Source organism: Dipteris shenzhenensis, chromosome 22, assembly GCF_047967505.1.
Source record: "Dipteris shenzhenensis isolate YYH24624 ecotype China chromosome 22, Dip_SZ_1.0, whole genome shotgun sequence".
Taxonomy (NCBI): domain Eukaryota; kingdom Viridiplantae; phylum Streptophyta; class Polypodiopsida; order Gleicheniales; family Dipteridaceae; genus Dipteris; species Dipteris shenzhenensis.
This window is the reverse complement of record NC_141617.1, coordinates 4,699,742-4,723,169: the sequence shown is the minus strand read 5'-3', so window position 1 is coordinate 4,723,169 and position 23,428 is coordinate 4,699,742. Positions and strand designations below refer to the sequence as shown.

The 23,428-nt window shown below is 46.8% G+C and overlaps 1 protein-coding gene across 1 annotated transcript; it reads right to left on the bottom strand.

Moving 5' to 3' along the window:
• Positions 1-6,926: 6,926 nt before the first annotated feature.
• On the bottom strand, positions 6,927-22,364 carry LOC147887641 (uncharacterized). Its single transcript, XM_087393785.1, has 2 exons — positions 21,922-22,364; positions 6,927-7,000 (listed from the first exon to the last, which is right to left on the bottom strand). Exons 1-2 carry the CDS (start codon positions 22,138-22,140, stop codon positions 6,941-6,943), a joined length of 279 nt encoding a protein of 92 aa, XP_087249911.1. The 5' UTR covers positions 22,141-22,364; the 3' UTR covers positions 6,927-6,940.
• Positions 22,365-23,428: the final 1,064 nt, after the last annotated feature.

The window sequence follows — 23,428 nt, the reverse complement described above, 5'->3', positions numbered from 1 at the left end:
CTAAGAGTCTTAAGCTTACACCAATTAGTTATCGGGACATCAAAGGCAGAGTTTGAAGCCTAGAATGGGTGAGATGGAATGATTGCAACCAAGAAGTCCCAAAGTAAGGCTAAACAACATAAAATCTGCTTAGCTCATGAAAGTTAAATTCTAGGACTTCAAGGGGACCCTGGGGTGGTCACTTTATAGAAAATCTAACTTAGTTTAATGTAGGTGACTTATGGTTCATGTACGAATAGGAGGGGTTTCAAAAAAATACTTATATAATGCAATTTAGTAATGTGCACATATAGAGGGGGGGATTTAAGTCTAGATTTGAACATGTGTACATATGGAATAGAGGTAAAATGTGTGCTTGCTCACACATGTTTTATGGGTTTTTTAGAGAGTTGACCACCTTGAGAAGGGGATCAAGGAAGAAGACCCGTATCCTCGCATGTAAGTCTTTTTACAAGTTTGCCATATCAATGACATGAATTATTTTCCATGTACCTCGGCCAAGACTACCCTGGCAAAGATGGGTTCATCAATTTCGCCAATTCACATATTGGTAGCACATGCTAAGGCATTTATCAAGAAATTCAGGGAGGAGATTGATGAAGAAGACGTCTGGATCAAGTTAATTGACTTGAAGCAAAAGAATAACGAGTTCATACAAGATTTTGTTTTGCGACTACACGCTCTCATCAATTAGGATGGTAAATCCTTATGTGCTTGGTTGATTATTAGCTCACAGATAGATTTATGATCCTCTAATATTGTGAATCTAACAGAAGAACTTTTGAATCGCGTTATTGCCTTAGAGAAAAGTAGTGCAGCTAAGCCCAAGCAGAAGATGAAAGCGAGGGAAAGTGAGGACGATGACACCTTGACATAAAAAAGAGAGAAACTTAAGTCAAAGCTTAAGAAATCTTTGCCAGAATTCTTTAACCAAGGAAGACCCATAATGGTGCAACAAATGCTCCCAACATAAGCATACTAAGGATCAGTGTTCGAACCAAGTTTGTAATGTGTGTTCAAAGTTTGGACATGCTGAAATAGAGTTTTGGCATGCCAAGGAATGCCACGTAGGATGTCAATCAAGTGGTGCAACAAATCAACACAAAAGATGAGTGCTTTCCAAGGCTTGAGCAAGGTGAGGGAAAGGCAAAGGAAAAGGTGACAAAGGTTGATGCTAAGGGCCACCCAGGATCAAATGCTTTTTCTGTGAAGAAGAAGGTTATACCAAGGCAGAATGTAAGTTATGGTTGAAGCATTACTAAAAGATGTGAGATTAACCCAGATTGCCGAGTAGTCCCTATGTTGAAGTGACGAAAGCGTCACCATTCCGGTGATTGATACCCCTATGGTTGATGAGGCAATTCCTAGTCACCATTGCTACGATTAAGAAGCAACAAATTCCAAGTGTCATTGTGGATGGTGGCTAGGAGTGAATATCAGCTCGAAAACAGTAGTGAAGCAAAAGCTTGAAGCCCTCTCCATTTTGAGTATGTATGGACAATTAGAGACCAATGGAACCTAAGGGTATGCTATATGATGTGGTTTATCACATTGTCTACTATGTAAGTTTAACAGTCATTGCTATGGAAATGAATTCCTATCTCAATGAAACGCTAGTTTAAAACACTAATCATGTGGTAGCTTCTCCCTCACTCAAAGTGTGTCTCAAAGTTGCCTATTTGATTATTCATATTGCTCTTATAATTAAGTCCATGTCCTAGTTATACCTAGTAATGATTCCAGGGTATGCTTAGTTTCTGTCTCTTCAATCAAGCACAAGAATTTGTTAAATTGCTTAAGATTTGTATGCTCTATGACTTCTATCAATAGTGCAATAGTAATTCATTATGGGGCTGATTCGTAGAATGTTAAGGGTGGTTGTGTCTTGTGATTTCTTCAACCCGAGATTTAATATTTTGTAGGTCCTTATGTTCTACATGGTCTTGCATATGTGTATATATGGGTTGGAAGGTTTAGTATAACCTTGTAAAAACCCAAGTCTTTGCAAATGATGAAATCTAATCTATATATCCTTTGGTAATTTAAAGGCAATTCATTATGAAGTTCCCCTCCACCTCCGTATGTTGCAAATTGTCTTGAAAAGTTACATCGGTATCAAAAAGTTACAATAGTATGAGAAGTTTACAGAGGAGAAATTGATGGATAATCTCATTACTCTTTAGAAGATTTTTTGACTTGTCACCATAGTTGATAGCTCTAAAAATTAGAGCATGAGTATATCTAGACTTAACAAAGGGGACTAATGCAAGTCAAAAGAAACAAAAGGGAGCTCTAAAAATTAGAGCATAAGTGTATCTAGACTTAACAAAAGGGACTAATGCTGCAAGTCAAAAGAAACAAATGGGAGCATAGAAGTCCTCTATGACTATAACTTTGATCACAACAAACATAATTTTAGTGCCCTTGATTTCACATGAGCTAAAAATCAAGCATTGGTGGATTACAAAAATGTTGAAAAGCCCTCTTCTATCTAGGATTGATAATTAATTAGGAAAACAAGATGATCTACATGTAACTACAAACAAATTTACAAGGGTTAAAACTAATTTGAACTTTAATCTTTTTAACAAATGGTGAAATTAAAGTACACATGACTGTTTAAAAAACGTGGCAAAATAACAATTGAGAATGTGTGTGCTTTCTCACTCAACATGTTTTGTTCTAACAATCATGTTGTGTGTAATGGTGGCAAGTACATGCATGCAAACACCTAACCAACTTAGTGTAAAAGAGATTCATGCCACCACCAAGGGGGGACCTATCATCCAACCAACATTTTGTACAAATATGAGCTAAACTACCAAAGGATGATTTTTCTCTTTTGCTAGCAATTACATACAATTGGTTTTTTTTCTCAAGATGTGAACGTTGGATTAACATGCATGCAAACACCTAGCCAACTTAGTGTAAAAGAGATTCATGCCACCACCAAGGGACCTATCCTCCACCCAACATTTTGTACAAATATGAGCCAAAGGATGATTTTCCTCTTTTGCTAGCAATTACATACAATTGATTTTTTTTCTCAAGATGTGAAAGAGTTGGATTAAAATGCAAGTATTGAATGGATTATGAACTACTACACTTGCTGCTACTGTCCAGGACTCAAGAAAAACCAACAATTGAATAGTAGAGGACATGGCTAAAATATGTAAAATTGAAAGTATGTAAAGCAATACATTAAATAATAAAATTTAGCATGTATTGTAAAACGAAGCACTAATCATTAAAACATAGTAACGTTTTGTTTAGTTTTGACTAGTGTAGTGAGATATCACATCACACACACACACAAACACACACACACACGTACATATGCATGCAACATACATGCATACATAAATAAATAAATATAAATATATATCACGTACACATGCATGCACACATGCAACATACATATATAAATAAATGAATAAATAAATAAATATGTCTGCATATGTGTGTGTGTGTGTGTGTGTGACATGCAAAATTGTATTTGCACACATCCAATGTATATACGTGCATACGTTTACCTATGTATGTATGTATATACATATGTACATATATACTTACATACATAATAATTGCACATGTATACAAGTATACATATGTACATACATGTACATGCATGTACGTACATACATACATGTGCATTTATATGGATGTATGTATACATGTATTTACATAGTACGTAGAAGTGCATATGTAGATATATGCACACACACCATAAAAATACACACATACATAGTACATACATGTGTAAATATGTACAAACGTACATACATAGATACATATACATATGTATGTACACACCCCCCCCCTTCATGCGTATGGGGTACATGTGTACATATGTATATACATGCATGTATGTACATACTTGTACATATGCACATACATATGTATGTATATATGTACTTACATATGCATGTATATACATATGTCCATGTGTGCATACGTATCTATATACATACATACATGTGTGCATACATATATATCTATGTATGTACATTTGTGCGTACACACACACATACATATTTAAGTATGTATGTTGCATATACCTAGATGAATCCAAGAACATTCCCAAACTCGTCCTCTAAAAACACAACATAGTGCAATTGTAATCTCACGATGTCACTCATAAATTGAAAACCATATTCTCCATCACGCATAGCAGGGACTAGCTACTATGACATCCCCACTCACGTCATCAGCGCCCAACAGTGGGTGTAGACCATAGTATAAAATTATGCTCTCACACATACAAATCCACACACCCACACATACTTGAGCATCAATTTATACAAAGCCTTTGTATTAAGTTTCTGTCGGCACTCGGGAGGTGAAGGGCAAACTCAGCCATGATGAACGCTAGCACTAAAGGAGAAAGCTAATAAAAAAGAAGTCCAAATCTCTTCTTTCAAGCTACAACTGCTTGTGAAGTCTATACCTAGATGAATCCAGGAACATTCCCAAACTCATCCTCTAAAAACACAACATAGTGCAGTTTCAATCTCACGATAGTCACTCATAAGATTGAAAACCATAAACTCCAACACGCATAGCAAGGACTAGCTACTATGACATCCCGACTGACGTCATCAGTGCCCAACAATAGGTGTAGACCATAGTATAAAAGTATGCTATCCACACACCCACGCATACTTGAGCATCCATTTATACAAAGTCTTCGTACTGAGTTTCTGTCGACACTCCGGAGGTGAATGGCAAACTCAACCATGACGAAGGCTAGCACTAAAGGAGAAGGCTAATCAAAAAGTAGTCCAAATCTCTTCATTCAAGCTGCAACTGCTTGTGAAGTCTAAACGATTTCATTTTAGTCTCTCCCAAACGAGCATCTAAATCTAAATCTAAATCTAGCTGATAGGGCAACGCACCATTTAAGATAGAAAGAATAATCGCAATACCAACAGGCCACAACTTGGACGAAAACTTCAGAAGGTGAAATTTGCATGTCCACTAATACAGCAGAAGCATATACCTAGATGAATCCAAGAACATTCCCAAACTCATCCTCTAAAAACACAGCATAGTGCAGTTTCAATCTCACGATAGTCACTCATAAGATTGAAAACCATAAACTCCACACATAGCAGGGACTAGTTACTATGACATCCCTACTGACGTCATCAATGCCCAACAGTGGGAGAAGACCATAGTATAAAATTATGCTCACACATACAAATCCACACACCCACACATACTCGAGCATCAATTTATACAAAGTCTCCGTATTGAGTTTCTGTTGGCACTCCGGAGGTAAAGGGCAAACTCATCCATGACGAAGACTAGCACTAAAGGAGAAGGCTAATCAAAAAGTAGTCCAAATCTCTTCATTCAAGCTACAACTGCTTGTGAAGTCTAACGATTTCATTTTAGTCTCTCCCAAATAAGCATCTAAATCTAAATCTAGCTGATAGGGCAACACATCATTTAAGATAGAAAGAATTATTGCAATAACAGCAGGCCGCAACTTGGACGAAAACTTCACAAGGTGAAATTTGCATGTTCACTAATACGACGGAAGCATATACCGAGATGAATCCAGGAACATTCCCAAACTCATCCTCTAAAAACACAACATAGTGCAACTTCAATCTCATGATAGTCACTCATAAGATTGAAAACCATTAACTCCATCACGCATAGCACGGACTAGCTACTATGACATCCCCACTGACGTCATCAACACCCAATAGTAGGTGTAGACCATAGTATAAAATTATGCTCTCACACATACAAATCCGCGCACCCACACATACTTGAGCATCAATTTATACGAAGTCTTCGTACTGAGTTTCTATCGGCACTCCGGAGGTGAGGGGCAAACTAAGCCATGACGAAGGCTAGCACTAAAGGAGAAGGCTAATAAAAAAGTAGTCCAAATCTCTTCATTCAAGCTACAACTGCTTGTGAAGTCTAACAATTTTATTTTAGTCTCTCCTAAATGAACATCATGTACAATGTATATATGTATATGCATACATACATTGTATGTACGTACGTACGTATGATTTATGTACATGTATATATGTATGTATTTACACACATATGTACGTATGTATATACGTAAGTACACATGTACATTCACATATATCTGTGTGTATAGCTAGATAGGCATACATACGTATGCATGCACATCCGTACATAATACATATGTACATACATACATCTATATATACATACATACGTATGTACGTACACATATACATACATACATACATAAACACACGCATGTGCAAATGTGCGCACATGACACATGTACACACACATGGATTCAAATCTTTATAGTAATCTGTACATGTTCATGAGCGAGAAGAGTATACAGAACCCTTTATTATATTGAACCGAGGTGATCATGAAAACCCTTTGATTGTTACAAATTCTGTGCATGGCAAAGCTACGAATGTGACCTATTGTAGTAGCTTGTGGCACATAGACACCAGAACTCTGCGACAAGGAGAACCATACAGCGACAACAAACCCAATCACATTTTCTAAAATGTTATCATGTCCATTACTTTTATTACCAAACAAGGCATGCAATATCTACAAAGATTGTATACATGTAGATGAATCCAGGAATCATGCCCAAACTCATCCTCTAAAAAACACCACAGTGTGCAGTTTCACTCTCATGATAGTCACTCATAAGCTTGAAAACCATAAACTCCCTCACGCATAGCAGAGACTAGATGACATCCCCACTGACACCCAATAGTGGGTGTAGACCATAGTATAAACATATGCTCTTACACACACAAATCCACAGCATCCATTTTATACAAAGATCTTCGTACTGAGTTACTCTTGACACACTGGAGGTGAAGGCAAGCTACAATGTGCTTGTGAAGACTATACGATTTCATTTTAGTCTGTCCAAATAGGCATCTAAGCAAAAAAAGGCTCATATCAGCAATATCTACAAAGATAAGCTTGAAAAAAGCAGCTCCAACTCTTCAGCCTCTGATAATGATCTTGCCTGGAAAATGGTTTAATGTCAAGCTAACACAATCCAATAATATAAAGATAATCAAAAAGAAAAAGACAAACTATTCTCCACGCAAAAATGTAATTTAGATTTTGGAGGATAGAAAGCCCATCACAAAATAGTTCATGGATGAATGCTGATCTCAAACTATGACTCAATATGCAAATACTTTCCTAGGATTATAATACTCAGACCCCATCCTTCAACTACAACCTAATATGCAAATACTTTCCTACGGTTCTAATTGTAGGATCAATAGGCAAAAGAGAGAATACAAGGTACCAAGAGTCGGTGAGTCTTAGCCGTCATGTCAACTAGAGTGATAGAAAAGAAAGAGTCCAAAGTACTTGTACCTAGACCTAGAACTAAGTGTCCTAGGTGTCACATAGGACTAAATGTCCTATGTGGCCTAAAAGGCACTAAAACTATAAGTGCCTATATTTATGCCTACAAGGCACATGCCATGGCCTATAGGGCATCACTAGAACCACCAGAAGATGGCCTACAAACCCCCCTCCATGGGATGGGCTGAACTATTCTGGAAACGTCTCAGAATACCTGGTATTTTTTGGTCATGGTGGCACATGTTCATCCAAAAGGATATAGCCACCTATGAATGTACAAGGGATGTCAGATCATGTAACAAAGGGAACCAAGTGTAAAGCCTGTCGAAAGACTTCGAACTTGGGACGAGGAAGTGCCTTTATAAACATATCTGCTATGTTGTACTCTGTGGGAAGATAGGACAACTCTATGTCTCCTGCTGATAACCGCTCCCGAACATAATGATAGTGAACTTCAATATGCAAGGTACGCGCATGAAACACTGGGTTATGCGCAATGGCCAAAGCACTCTGGCTGTCAGTGTAGACCATAGTGGAGGATGTCTGGCGAATACCGGCGAAGCCAAACACACTCTACTGTAGCAGTGAAAGCTACCCTGTACTCAGCCTCACAGCTAGATGTGGCAACTGTTGGTTGCTTCTTGCTAAGCCAAGAGATACATGAATTGCCAAGCAAAAAACAATTGCCGGTATGTGACACTCTGGTATTGGAACATCCTACCCAGTCACTATCCGCCGTGTAAGCATGCATGGTAAGTGAACCCTGATCACCATAGAAGAGGGCTAAATCCTGAGTGCCTCTGAGATATCTGAAGACTTTCTTCACTACCTGCCAATGCTGTGAACTGGGCATGTGCATGAATATGCTGAGCTGAGATATTGCATACTATAAGTCAGGTTTGGTGTGACATAAATAAATAAGACATCCAACAGCCTGCTGATAAAGAGTGATATCACATGGTGGACTCCCATCATGAGCTGAGAATTTGAAGCCAGGGTCCACTGGAGTAGAGATTGGCTTGCAATCCTCGAACTGAAAACAATCAAGGAGCTGTCCAATATACTTGGACAATATACTTGGACTGTGACATCATGATACCCCCCTCAACATGAGCAAACTGAATGCCCAAATAATAGTGGAGCTGTCCCATGTCTGACATTTCAAAAATCTACTGCAAATCAGCCTTGAAAGCTGCAATATGCTGAGTATCTGGGCCCGTGATGAGCATATCATCCACATATAAAATCAGCACTAAAAAATCAGATCCACTCCCACGGACATAAAGAGTGGGTTCTGTGGGGCTATTCTGAAAACCAAGAGATAGTAAGTGTGCATGAATTTTGGCATACCATGCCCTGGGTGCCTGCTTCAAACCATAAAGAGCTTTTTTTTCTCAGGCGGCATACCTTGTTTGACATAGACTTCTTCCTGCAGATCCCCATGAAGAAAAGCAGTCTTGATGTCAAGTTGGTGCACTTGCCAATGGTGATGGGCTGCAATGGCAATGACACATCTGATGGTAGTAATCCTGGATGTGGGAGCAAATGTCTCCTCAAAGTCAATGCCTTGTTGTTGGGCATACCCTTTTGCAACAAGACGGGCTTTGTATCGATCTATACTGCCATCAGATTTCCTTTTTAATTTGTAGACCCACCGAGGACCAATGGCATGCTTGCCGGGAGGGAGATCTACTAATTCCCATGTGTCATTTTTGGCAATGGATTGCAACTCAGCTCTCATTGCATCCATCCACTCTTTGCTGTCAAAAGCATCTTTACGGCACAAAGGCTCTTCATTGCAAGCTGTAGCAAGGAGTGCAAACTCAAGAAAGTGACCATGCATCTGTCTATTCCCTGATCTTGTCCGGGCAGCAAAAGGCTGATCTTGTTTACTGTCCCTCAATGTATCAAAAAGCCATCTGGGAACTTGCCTTTGCTGTCTATTGACAGCTCTTTCTTCAATCACTGCATCATGAATAGTGGGATCATTTTGTGCTGGAAGAGAAACCTGCAAATCAGCATGGGGTAGTGGCTGATCATTGCTTGTTGGAGGGCCTGCAGGAGGCTCATGTTGCTGGTCAAAGTCTTCCTCTAAGGAAGGCAGAGGTAACCAAGAGTCAAAGGCATCAAATATGTCAACAGCTGGCTTAGCTTTGCAGTCCACAAGAGGAGAAGCTGAATGTTCAGCAAAGATTACATCTCTCCTGCCAATAATATTCCCAGTATTTGGTTGGTATAACTGATACCCTCTGCTCTCCTGGTTGTAACGAGACCCAAAAACTCTCATGTGTGAAAGTGAAGGCTTCCTGCCTTTCCATGCTTCATAAGGTGTAACAGTCTTCAATGCCCTTGTAGGTGATCTATTCAGCACATAGTTGGCACACATCACTGCATCAAGCCAAAATTTATTGGGCAAAGACTTGGCCTTAAGCATGCATCTGGCCATCTCCATTATGGACCTGTTTTTCCTTTCAGACGATTCTGCTGAGGAGTGTAAGGAGTAGTGCATGAGTGAACAATGCCTCGTGAAGACAAAAATGCATCAAACTCCTTTGACATACACTCTCCCCCCCTATCTGTGTTGAGGGTGACAAGCCCTGATTCATTCTCAACCATATTCAGCGACCTCTGAAAGCATAAGAAAACTTCAGATTTGGCTTTCAAAGGATATACCCAGCAATATCTTGTGAAGTCATCAATGAGAGTCATGAAATACTTGTACCCCCCACTGGCATTTGTCCTCATTGGGCCACATACATCACTGTGCACTAGCTGCAATTTCCGTTGTGAGAGTTTTGGACAATTCTTTTGAAAAGGAAACTGATGTATCTTACCCAAAAGACAACCCTCACACACATGTTTGGAAACTGTGTGAGTTTGAGGTACATCATTTGCCATCTGCTGTGAATGTAGCTTTGCAAGAGCTCTATAATTGAGATGACCCATTCTCTCATGCCAAAGATGAGTTTCAGCAAGCTGTGAATTTGAAATAGCAAATGCTTCAATAGAAAGTGCAGCTGAGTGATGATCAAGGTGACAAAGCCCCTTTTGCAAAGTGCCAATGAGAACTATGGCATTGTCATCACGGAGATCATAAACTAGGCATTTGTAGCCATCAAAAATCGCTCTGAAACCTGAAGTGGCAATTGCTGAAATAGAAATCAAGTTGACTTCAAGTCCAAGCACAAAAAGAACATTTGTCAGAGTGACAGGATGGCTAGAAATGGATGTGAGCTGCACATCTACAATTCCTTTTACAGCATAGGAAGCATTATTAGCACATGTGACACTCGTCCCTCGAGGTGCATCAACTAAAGAATGAAACAATTGTCTGCAAGATGTGACGTGCTTGGAAGCACCACTATCAAAATACCAAGACTGAGCATCATTAGCAGTAAAGAGTGCATCAGCTTTGAAGGGATCAAATGAGCAATTGACAGCCCATGCCCAATCATCCTGGAGAGCATGTGCATGTGAAGCATCTGTTGGCTCATGGGATTCAATAGCATGTGAGGCATTAACTGTCAATCCTGCTTTATTTTTCTCCGAAGGAATGCGCTTCTGCATTCTGAAATGTCATGTCCAGGCTTGCGACAATAGTTGCATCTTTTCTTCTTTGACTTATCTGCTGTATTTTTAAATGCATGGGAGGAATTGCAGCTGCTATGCGCAGATTTAGGCTTGCCCATAGGCTTGGAAGCCTTGCCTCTTCCTGTCTGCTGTGAAGCAAACGCATGATCAGGAATAATGGCTTGTCTATTAGCACGACTTTGCTCTTCCTACAAAAGCAAAGTAACTAGCTGATCAAAAGAATAATGGTCTGAATTACCCATGGCCACTAATCAAAGGGTTGTAGCAAACCCTTGATATGTATCTAGCAATCCATTCAATGTGGTACTCACAAGCTGAGAATTTGGCATCACCTCATCAAATATTGGCAAGTTGTTCCATGAGGTCCTTGACCTTTGTCAAATATGCATCCATAGAATCACCTTCATTCATACTCACTTCTGTAATTGCCTTCTCAAATATGCAACACGTGCCTCATTGCGAATCTGATAGAGAGAAGCCAATTTGTCCCAAGCATCCTTTGCTGTCCTGCAAGACCGGATGTGTGGAATAATGATTCTCTTGCATGATAAAGCAATACATGAATGTGCATTTGCATCTCTTGCATCCCATCTTGATTGTTATTGAGTTGGGGGAGCAGTAGCAGGAGTGCTAAAAGATAAGGCATCAGGAGTACTCCCTGCAGAGGGACCAGCAGTAGAGGCAACCACTGTAGCATTGGTTGGCCTCAGATCAACCCCAGAAACAATATTCCACAAATGCTTTGCAACAAGAATATGTTTCATGACATAAGACCATATCGGATAGTTGGTGCCATCCAACTTATCATCTTCACGAAGAATGCCAAATAGATCTTGATTGTTCCCAGCCATAGAAATGTGATACCCTCAAAGAGACCTGAAAAACCAAAAGCCTCAAGGCTATAACTACAAAGAGCTGGCTGTCCAAAAAATGACACAACCAAGGGTCATACATGGATGATCCCATGTGCGAATGTGTAATAATGCCCAGGTCCAATGCTACCTGGATATAGCATGCTGCTTTTGTTTTTTCCCCCTCTCATTCAATTTTCTGGTTAGTTGGCCTTTCATTACACGTATAAAGAATGACAATGAATAGCTTCTCATCTTTTACTCCACACAATACTGATCTCAACTCTTCATGAAAGATCACACTGGGCTCACCAATAACATGCTACTAGTGCTTAGTAGTCCTGCAGGTGAAACACAAGTTGAAACTTATACAATTCATGTATCAATCCAAGAATGATGAATATCTGCAGCAAAAAGAGGACACATACCATGCAAGGACAACCCATAGTTACACAATTCTAGTAGAATCCTCGAGCTCTCTCGAACCTCTTTGCAATAAACACCCTTTCCACCAGAATTTGAAGCAGCAACAGTACTACAACTCTACTGTGTTCAGAACTAGCACAAGCTCCCACAACAATTCTATATTTTGCATTGCATTGTGAAACTAGCTACAACATTCTACCAGTATTTAAAAAAAAATCCTATCATACTGATATGGGTATATGGTTGATATGGTCCACCTACCATAAACCTTGGTAGACGCCCACAGTGACTGGCATCAGTCGGTTGACACCTGGTCATAAAGGTGGCAGCTCAAGACTGTTGCATATGTTGGAAACAAAAGAATTTGCCTGGCAGGGCTACTGAAGAGTTAGGGGAAATTTGATAATTGTGGAAGCGATGAAAATATATTTTCTCATTCTGGTATAGTGGAAGCTTGCGCAGTTTGGTTCGAAGGAAAGGTAAATTATCTTTATAAGATGACACTAGCCGTGTGAATATGACCATACCCTCTGTGGCGACCCACAGGCAATAACTGCCCTGAGCATGGAAAGCCCAAAGAAATATTTTTTTTTTTTGCCGAAAAAACAGTGCTAATTATATTACTTCGAGAACAAGATACAAAAGGTCAGCTTATAGCTGACGGGCTGCGTTCACAAATCGGACACAGCCCTAAAAGGTAGCAGAATAAATCATACTCTCACGGAGGGATAAGACGAGTGTGAATGAACAGCCATCGGGGTGGTGAGTAGTGCCACCGAAGGCCCTGCGTAGTCTGCTCGAAGAAGAGGCCCTGTGTGTCCCAAGCCCGGAGGAAGCGTCTCCGCTTCTCCTGACCGGCCCGGGAGTCTCCCTGAATCTGGTCCCACTGGCCTCTGAGGGTATGAATAATCTCAATCCAAATCTCCGCCATGATCTGGGCAGTCGATAAGGAGGTGCCACCGAGGATCTGCGCGCAGCGCGAGGTCCAGATGTGCCACCCTGTAATGCTGCTAATAATCTCCCAGACTGGCTGCCTCTCCCGAACTCCTGTATCAGCCTCTGCTAGGTGCTGCGGGATACCCTCGAGCGGCCCCCACGTCCCCTGTGTGATAAGGAAAGTGGGGTCCTGCTGGCATGCCTCGAATAAGTGATGAAGACCAGGTGCGGTGCTGCACCAACAGAACGCGCCCCAAGTGATCAATCCTAGCTCTGGTGTTGCGCGAGTAAGAATCCCGAAAGTCCACCTCCACACTTCCTGGGCGCGAGTGCAGCTCCACAGGCAGTGTTTTGGTGACTCCTCATCTGCATGGCAAATCTGGCAGCATCCGTCCTGACCTATCTGCCTCAACCAGCTCCCCACTGGAAGATCTTTGTGGGCAAGAAGCCACAGGAAGTATGAGATCTTCCGCGGCCGCCAGCTCTCCCACAAGGCCTTCCAGAATGCCTGCAAAAAGAACCTGAAAATACCTTGTCCGTACCACCTGGGTCGCTGGGTGGGGGGGCGGCTTTGCATCCTCCCAAGAACTCGCCTGCCCAGAGTCGTGCTGTAGGCGAAGAAGGAAGTCGGCCCCTGTCCTGTCACAATCTCTGGCCACCACCACTCTCCTGGGTCCCAATCAAGCTCTGACAAGGCCCGCCCCTCCCAGAGCCAGAGACGCCAAAGCTGCATCTGGTCCTGCTCGATGCTAGGGTCGGTACGCCAGACCTTCCCCAAAAGGCCTACGACCCGAACCCTCTGCCATGGGAGTAGGGGGTCGATGATCGCATCCTCTCTCCTGAGTCGTCCAACCCCAGAAACCGCGAAGAAGGAGATAGAGGAGTCATCCATACGTCCTGCGATCACCAGTGGGATGCCACGGGGGATGAACTGTCCCAGCCATCGCGCGTCACCAGGCATGAGGACCTGAGGCTCAGGTGAAACCAACCAAACAGCTGGGATCGCGCCGTCGATCTCCGTGCGTCTCGCCTGGGCTCCACGTGCACCTCCAGCTGCGTCTGCAAGATCAGCCGTCTCCAGATGTCTGTACGTATCCCTCCAAACTCGAAGGGACCGGGCTGGCCCCCTCATCCAACCGTCCCACCTGATATGTGATCTCTCCCCCAACTGAAGGCCCTCGGCATCTCTGACCTGACCGTTCCAGATAAGCGACTGGCGATCGATCTCCTCCTGACAGCTAGGAGGGGACTGAATGAGACTGAGGCGGAGCCGCCTCCAAACCATGAGGAGGCTACGAACGAGTGGGAAACGGGGCTGAGTGAGCGGGGCGGAAGTGAAGATTCACCTGAGGGACGGTAGCCACTCTCCACCTCGGCGCGGGACACAAGAACCGACTCCCTGCTGAAGTAACATCTTCCACGTCTGCCCCCCCGGGATCAAACCGCGGATGACAAGCTTGCCTAACAAGGCCTGACTCTGAAGCTCTGGATCGATGACCCCCAGGCCACCCTCAGCCTGAGGAAGAATGACTGTCTGCTAAACAACCCTGGCTCTGGTATCTCTAAGACCATCCTCCCCGGACCAAAGGAAGTTCCGAACCAACCTCCTGAGCTGTGCCACGCTGGATCTCGAGAAACACCAGCAGGAAGCCACATACCAAGCCGTGGCTAGGAGGACCTGGTTAACTACCAGGGCACGACCTGCAAGAGAGAGCTTAGCAGTGCTCCAGAAAGCCAGCTTCCGTCGGATGGAGTCTAGCACCGGGAGAAACTGCTGAGCTGGCGTGATGTCTAGGCCAACCTGAAAGCCAAGGTATCTAGCTGTCTGTCCCCGTGGAATCCATCTGAAACCCAGAAATCGCCCCCACTGAGAACACGCCCCAGGGTCTGTGAGAAAACCAACTGATTTGTTCCAGTTGATTTTCGCACCAGCGGCCGAGCAGAAGACCTCCAGGGCCATCCGCACCCTCTCTAGCATCCTCTCATCGTCCTGGACATAAAGGGCTGTATCATCTACGTACTCCGAGTCCAAAAGCTCCGTGTCCTCCCAGAGTAGAAGGCGAACACCCCTGATCCCTGTGGATCTCGCCCGAAGGTAGTAAGTCATAGCCTCGGCGAAGAAGAGAAACAGGTAAGGAGCAAGGGGGCAGCCCTGATGCACTGATCTCTCCAAGCTAAAGCGCTCACCCATCCTGCCTCCAATGATGACCCTGCTAGACGCTGTCCTGTACAAAGCTGAGATACCCTGAATCCAACCTGCCGGGAAACCTAGCCGCTCCAGAGTCCCCTCCAAAAAGGACCAGTCCACTCGATCGTAGGCCTTCTCGAAGTCGAGAAGTAGAATGGCAAGGTGTGATCCGCTGTGCTGAGCCCACTTCGCCGCCTCTGAAAAGGTGAAGACATTATCCAGGATATTGCGATCCTGGACAAAGCCTGTCTGAGTGTCATGGATGAGGTCTGGGAGTAGAGACCGAACTCTGGCGCTTATCATCTTGGCGAGGATTTTGTAGGCAGTGGTAAGGAGAGTGATCGGACGCCACTGGCGGATCTCCTGTCTATCTCCTCCCTTCGGGATGAGGCAAATTAGTCCCGAGGAAAGGCTCTCTGGCATCTGACCGCTGCTGAAAATCCTCTGCAGAGCTGCAAGGAGGGGCTCATGGATCTGGTCCCAGAAGGAGGTGAAGAATGCCCGGGATAGCCCATCCTCACCTGGGCATTTCTGTCCGTCAATGGCCATCAAGGCCTCCAACATCTCATCCATGGTGAACGATGCCAACAACGTCGCCTGCATGCTAGGCTGGACCAGGGATGGAATGTGCCTCCACACCTCCTCACGGGCACGACTAGCACGAGGGGCAAGCGGCTCCTGCTGGAAGAGGGTCCTGTAGAAGTCAGTGGCCAACCCCAGGACCTCCCCCGGATCCGTAACGATGTGACCATCCGCTGTCCTGAGACTCCGAAGCTGATCACCTGCAGCTCTCTGGCCATGCGTCCTGAAGAACTCCCTGCACATCCGGTCACCCTTCCGAGCCCAGAAGGAGAGAGAGGCGTGATAGGAAAACTCTGAGCGACGCTGGAGTGTCTCCTCCAGAAGGGCTCTGGCTCGAAGGGCCTGGATCCGAAGCTCCTCCGAGCCCGGGGAAGCCTGCTGGAGTCGCTGAATGGAGGCGAGGTCCCTCCGAAGAGCTCTCTCTCTGCCCCACCAATCCTGTCGAACCTGTAGGGCTGCGAGCTGGCAGATCTAGCTAGACTCCTGCAAAGCCTGCGCAACCGAGTCAACCAGATCCACGCACTCGCCCCAGTCTCTGTCCCAAAGACTGCAAATACTGTTGCGCACGTCCACCCTCGAGAAAATGGAGTCGGGAATCCTGCATGACCGGGGGGGAAGGGCCTGGGCTGCCGAATCTAATGATAGGAGCACAGGCGCATGGTCGGAAAGTGTCGTCCCTGGAACTATACCCGCTTGACCGCCTCTGCTGATGGCCCAATCACTGACATAAAATCTATCAAGCCTCTCCAGGAGTCTGCCTCCTTTCCTGCGGAAGCCCCATGAGAAGTCCAGGCTCCCGTATCAACGCCGGAAGGACGGGTCTCTCCAATTGTCCCTCCCTCCTGTCGCGAAGATGAAAGAGTCCCAAGCTGACTGCTCTGCCTGAGCCATACCTGTGAACTCCGGACCTCTGTCCTGCTGGTCCTCCAAGGTCTCCAGATTGTTGAAGTCACCTCCAACAATCCAGGAATCCATGTCTGGAAGAATCCCTGTAAGTGTCCTCCAGAAGGTGAGTTGCTTCTCCACATACGAGTGCTAGCGTACTAGCTTGACATGATAGGGTAGTAGGCATACTAGTAGGGAGAGCGGTAGGGGATGCATGGCATAGTGCTTTGGGGGGGGTAATGGTGGGGGCGAGGATGATTCAGATGATGCAAATGTGCCGCAGGGTGATGGTACAATCTTCTATGACATCACTATAGGAGGCATCTTTATGGATGTACGGGGGGAGGACATCATGGCCTTCATGCGCTCTATAATTGCTAACAACTACAGAGATTGCTTTATTCCCTACAAAGAGCAGCAAAAAAAGTTGGGAGGTCAACCACCAAGGGGCCAGCCCCACACCACTCACAAGCGTGAGTGGAAGAAAGCAATGAGGGCAGTGAAGGCAGACCCCAATTTGCAGCACGTGGAGGCACGAAGGATCCAAATGGAGCAATATGGAAATGTGCATTTTGGAGCACGGGGTGTTGAATCATGGGAGGCCCAATTTGTAAGTATCAATCTCAAATTATATTGTATGTGGTTTATTAGGAGGTTGTTTCTTTGTACTAATGCTGACTCTGCACCAACATGGACTTAGGTAGAACAGATTGTGTGTGTAGAGTAGCGGCAAAGCTCTGCTTGTACTTGCATAAGGCTAGAAATAATCCCTCTTAGAAATTCAATTTACATGTTCTACATGCAAGTTCGACATACAACTTCTACATGCAAGTTCTACATACAACTCCTACATGCAAGTTCTACATATGACTTGTACATGCGAGTTCTACATGCAAGTTCTAACCAATTCCAGGCCTACCCAAAGGGCCCGACCTGGGATCAACGTGCCATGACTGAAAACTCCCTGGGCTAACTGCTCGCACATGGAGGTACAGACACCCCTACTCCTCCCCTGTGTGCCGATCGAGGGCTCCCAATAAGTGTAGGAACGTCCAGGGAGAACCTTCCCGCAGCTACGGGAATGAGCCGCAAAAAGCTTGTGCTCCTGGAGCAGAAGTACATCCAAACGACCAATCACTGCTGGCTGAAGTTCCTGTCGCAAAATGAGCTTCCTGGGACCACGGGTGCCAGAAGAGTGAAACCCGTTCACATTCCAGGATACGAGGTGTAGGCTCATGGAGAGGGATGGGAGGCTGCGAACAACTGTCTGCTCGCGGTCGAAGTCGATGAAGAAGCAGACATATCGGAATGGAGGCGCTGCCGCTTATGAGAAGGTTTGGAGGGGGAGACGGGGTCGTCCTGCCCGTTCTTCAACACCTTCAGCAAAGGCGAGAGGCCTTTGGTGCCATGAGCAAATGCTTTCTCGAGCCAGCTCGAGATCTCTGAAGTAGTCATCCCATAGAAGGTTCGGAGTTTCTGAGGGGACCAAGCTCTGACATCCTGGGGGAGGGGCCATGACAGGGGAGGCCTGAGGATCACAATCAGTCGGAAGCGTTTGGCGGCGCAACGCCACCGCAGGCGCGCATCGCCCTCGGACCACTGAGTCTCGAGAAGCTGCCCACCGGACGCGCCTATCCAGGAGCAAACCTGGGCGTGTGTCTGCTCTCTGAGAGCCTCCCAAACCGAGTCGTCTGTCCAGGTCTCGGTGCCATCGCTGAGGAACGTGAAAGCGAAGCTAGGGCCATCCCTAGGGGCCAAGGCGGCAATCTTCCCATCCGCCCCTTTGCGGAGCAGAAAGATACTGATGTCGAGACAAGCCGGGAAGGTCCCAAGGTCGGCCACATCCAAGTAGTCCCAGGGGCCAGATCTGTAAAAGTCTCGAGGAAGCTCTCTCTCCTGAAGCTGAGACCCATCAGAGTCTGCCACTGAGGGGCTAGCGGACAGGGAAGCCTGCTCTAGTGGTGGTGTAGACTCCGGGTGTCCTGCCAACGGGGGGGAGGGGGAGGAGGCTGAGGGGTAGGCGACTCAGACTCCACGGAGGCGACTAGCGGAGGAGGTGGAGGAGGAGGAGCGGGGGCTGCCCTCGGCTGGGAAGCCGACGGTGCAGCTAACTCTGTAGGAGAGTCGAGGGAGACGGGGGGGGGGATGGGGATGCATCTGGAACTGGGGCTGAGAGGGAGAAGGAGGAGACTGAGGAAGAAGAGGCGGGGGCTGAAGCTGCGGGTCGGGAGAAGCGGGGTGAAACTGGGGGAGGGGCTGGGACTGAGTGAAAAGGGGCGGGGGAGCGGGAGAGAGGGGGATCTGAGGCTGTGAAGGGTGGGCTGCCGTCGAAGAAGAAGCTCTCCCAGGTCCCTGGGACGGCTGCCTGTCAGGTCTCTGGGGTGCTGCAGGAAGGGTAACCTCTGCCTCCTTGCCTTTATCCGAAATCTTCTTGTTCTTTCCTCTTTTCCTTCTAACCTCGGTCCAACCGCCCACTAACTCTGGACTCGACTCCGGCTGCCTCGGCTCCTCCTGACGTGGCTATCCGGGGGGGGCGGGGGCGGAGGGGACGGGGGCGGGGGGGGTCGAGAAGAGCTGACGTGGACAAGCAGCCGCCAAGTGCCCAAAGCCGTGGCACCTCAGGCACTGACCTGGCTGTCCGGTGACTATCATGCTCTGGGTGATGCTGCCGGCATCTGTCACGATCTCGATCACTGCAGGGAGAGTCGCAGGATCTGCCACAGCCACACGAACTCGGGGGGCTCCTGCCGTAGTCACCGCGTCGGCGAAAGTGTCGTGCATAACCCAGCCAAAGTGGGAGCCCAAGTCCCTGACAATCGACCGCAGCTCAGCAGCAAGACCTGGAAAAACTAGCGTCACTGGGTGGCGAGGTATACGGAACCGAACATCAAAATCCGCTACGCTGAATCCACGGTACCACGGGACTATCATGATAATCTTTCCATCCACCGATGTGGGGGAACCGGCAATCAGGTTGCTCGCAGCTTTCTCATTGGAGAGTTTGAGTCAGAAGATGCCCCTTCCCATAAGGGCCACCTCCTCAATATGGCCATCCTCTAGTAGGAGAGTGGACTGGAGCCAGTCCCTGATGGCTGATCTGGAGGGAGAGTGTCCAATGACTCTGCCGTAAACAGAGGTACGGGCAAAGTCATTGGCAACCTCCTGAACACGAGATGATTGTTGCTCTGTCAGGATAACGCGGTAGGCATCTGGAGAGGGAGGGTCCGACTGGGCCTCCGGATCCAGGCAGGGAGCCGCCATACCGCTAAGACTAACTGCAAGCTTCCGATGAGGAAAAGGCTGCCACCCAAAAAAGGGGGTCGAAGCGGGAGGGTGGAGCCTGGGTGTGGAGAGGACGGTTGCGGAGGCGGAAGGTGGAGAGAATGGAGGGCGGAGGACGGAGGGGCGAAGCGGAAGGCAGGGAGGCGGGGGTGACGCGGGGGGAGTGGGGGCGGAGAGTTGGTGAAGTGAGGAGGCGGCGGGAGCGGGGTGAGGCGGGGCGGAGCGGAAGGGTGGGGGTGGCGGGGTGGAGCGGAAGGGCGGGCGAGGCGGAGTGAGGGGGCGGGGGGTTCGGGGGCGGGGGGCGGGGTGAAGGGTGCGGGGTGCGGGGAAGACGGGGGGCGGAAGGGCGGGGGGGCGGGGGGTTGGTGTGGCGAGGGGGCGGAGAGGTGAAGCGGGGGGCGGGAAGAGCGGAATGGAGGCGGGGGGGGCGGGTGAAGCGAGGGGGGTCGGGAGGGTGAGGCTGAGCGGCGAGAGGGGGGGTGAGGTGAAGCGAGGGGGGGGTTGCGTGAGTCGAGGTGAGGCGAAAGGGGGCGGGGTGGAAGGGAGCGGAGAGGCGAGGGGGCGGCTGAGACGAGGGAGGGGGTGAGAGCGGAGGCGAGGGGCGGCGAGGGAGAGGCGAGGTGGAGGGGAGCGGAGAGACGAGGTGGAGGGGAGCGGAGAGATGAGGTGGAGGGGAGCGGAGAGGGGGGGTGAGAGCGGAGGCGAGGGGCGCAGCGAGGTGGGCGGCGGGTGAGGGGGAGGGGGGGTGGGGGGCGAGGGCGGAGGGGCAGGGGTGGGGGTGGTCGAGGCGAGGGGAGGAGCTAGGGGGGGGAGGTAGAGCTAGCGGTGGGGGGGGAGGGGAAGCTCGCAGGAGCGGTGTCTACTACTAGCCCAAAGAAATATAGTTGCCGTAACAGAAATAAAAATTTCTTACTAATGCCAGCTTTTAGAGAAACCAATAATGTGTGCAATTGTATGGCTAGCCACTTTGTGGCAACACATACATTTGAGGACAATGAGATGTGTTAGGGAAAAAGTAGACTTCTCTTGGTTTGCTATCAGGATTTAGGAGTAATGGAGAGGGCATACAACTTTTTCCATTGTGGCATCTAGAATGTAGGATGTTGAGGGGGAGACCTAACGAGCTCAACATCTGTCCAGACACCAACTCGACCCAGCGCAAGGATGATTTCCACTTTTGTAAAACAGGATTTTATTTAATACCTGTTAGAGGAGCAGATAGAGTATGTTCTTGAATCCACACTAGAATGTTTCTTGAATCCCCAGCTGCACGGCTATTTAGGAGAGAGCTCAAATTTCTGTTGTGCTGAGAGCTTAATTGTGTTGTGGCTTTGGTGTTCTCGATCTTATTTCGCCTGTAAAGTTGACCGTGTTCCCACGGACCTTGACTGCGTTGACAACCACAATTGGCGCAGAAAATAGCCACTACTTGTGCATTGTGGTGCTTTTGAAGCCACATAGGGGTTGCACCTGTTAAGTCATCTATTTTCCAAGGTTGGACTTTCGACTTAGTGTAAGAAAATGTGACAGACTGCAATCCCTCTAACGCCTTCAACTGCAATGAAGCTCGCCACTGCTTCTATTCGTAGTCAGTTTCTTCAAAACTCGATCGACGTACATATAAGTATAGTAAGGTACAAATGGTTATTCTTTATCATGAAATGACATGGGGCAAAGGACAAAATCCTAAGACCTAGAATGACTACTTTATACGAATTCGTATGCAGCTAAATTCGTCAATTGTCCTGCGCCGAATCGAAAACCTTCCAGAGGTATGATCAACAGTTCCAAGTACTCCAACAGAGACTGCGAAGAGAAACTGCTGACCTCGGGGCGAAGAGACAACAACTGGATGACTTTGTTGAGCACGCGAAGGCGGTGGGAAGCGTATTGACTGGTAGGAGGCAGGAGTTTCATGCGCTCGACTTCTGCCTGAACGGAAGCTTTCTTGTGCGCGTCTAGCGACGGACTCGTGAAGCTGGGCTGCGCAACAGAGACAGAGACGCTGGAGGCTGCTTGTTGATTCTTACCTTGCTGAGAGCTCATTTTGATTTTGCAAAACCTAATTCTTTCAACATCCTCTTCTTATCCTTATGGGTCTTTCCTGTCCCCTTTGGTTCCTTTACCAATCCTCCTACCATTACCTCGGTTAATGTCATTGTGCATAAGATATCCTACGATTACCTCGTGTAATCAGCAAAGTATTCTTGCGAAATATCACGTTCTGATTTGGTATCTGGCTTCGTAGAGGCCTGGAAAAGCTCCTTTGATTTGTTGAAGTGGAAAGGCCTAGGGGGGCTGCGAGGTGATGCGAGTCTAAGTGAAGGTATCTGGTGGGGGAGGGCAATAAATGCAGCTAGGGTTCCATTTGCAAGGCTGAATTTATCTTGCGCTAGGAGTGTGTTCAGGAAAGGACTAAGGTATTGGACAGAGAGTTTTTTTGCCATCAGATTCCACCCCTCTATCAGTCATTTTACCGTCCAAAAATCAGAGATTTGCTGAGTATAAAAGATGCACGCCTTTGCATAGAAAAAGGGGAAAAAAATGCATTTTCAGTGCTTTCTGCAGCAGCCAAAAAAGGGCCAATAGTAAGTGAATGCTTAAGCAACTTTGGGGGTTTTTGCATTGAGTTTACAACCTAACACTGGCACGAGTTGTGAATGCAATACACCGCTTGTTGAGGTATTCTTCTCAAGAAAGAAAAGGATGAGTGCATTAGTTGCATACATGGTGAAAACTCCTATTTCACTTTGCTGTGACCCATCGGCTGTAGTGGAGGGTATCCCTTTGTTTTGCCTTCCTTTTCACGCAGCAGCGGGCTAATTGCTTTTTTTTGAAGAGCAACCTTGATCACTAGTGACCCTTGGTCTGGCAAGAGGGGCTCAAATGGCAACACCTTCGACTCCCAATACTGTTAAGGTTTTGCTCTCTCCGGAGGATAAGCAGCAGGTTCAAAGTGCAGTGGAGGCTGTTCAGGATAGGGCCTTGGTAGGCCGGATTGTTGGGCTCACCCCCTCGAGGCGACAGATTTGGGATTGGCTTCAGGCGAGTTTAGCCCTAGGGGATGACCACATCCAGGAGGTCATCATCTATGGGAGAGGGGTCTTCCTTCTCCACCAACTGAGCTCTCCAGAGACCACCTTGTCACTTGTGGAGCAGAGCCCTATCTTTCTTGGTCCTCATCTAGCCTTCCTCTTCCCTAGGTACCATGGCTTCACAGTGGCGGACATGGACATGACTCACCACATACCTCGCTTCCCAGGGCTCCCAAAGGAGTATAGATCCATTCTCGAGTCTATCGAAGGATGTTTTGGTATGGTGTTGGAGTCTCCTC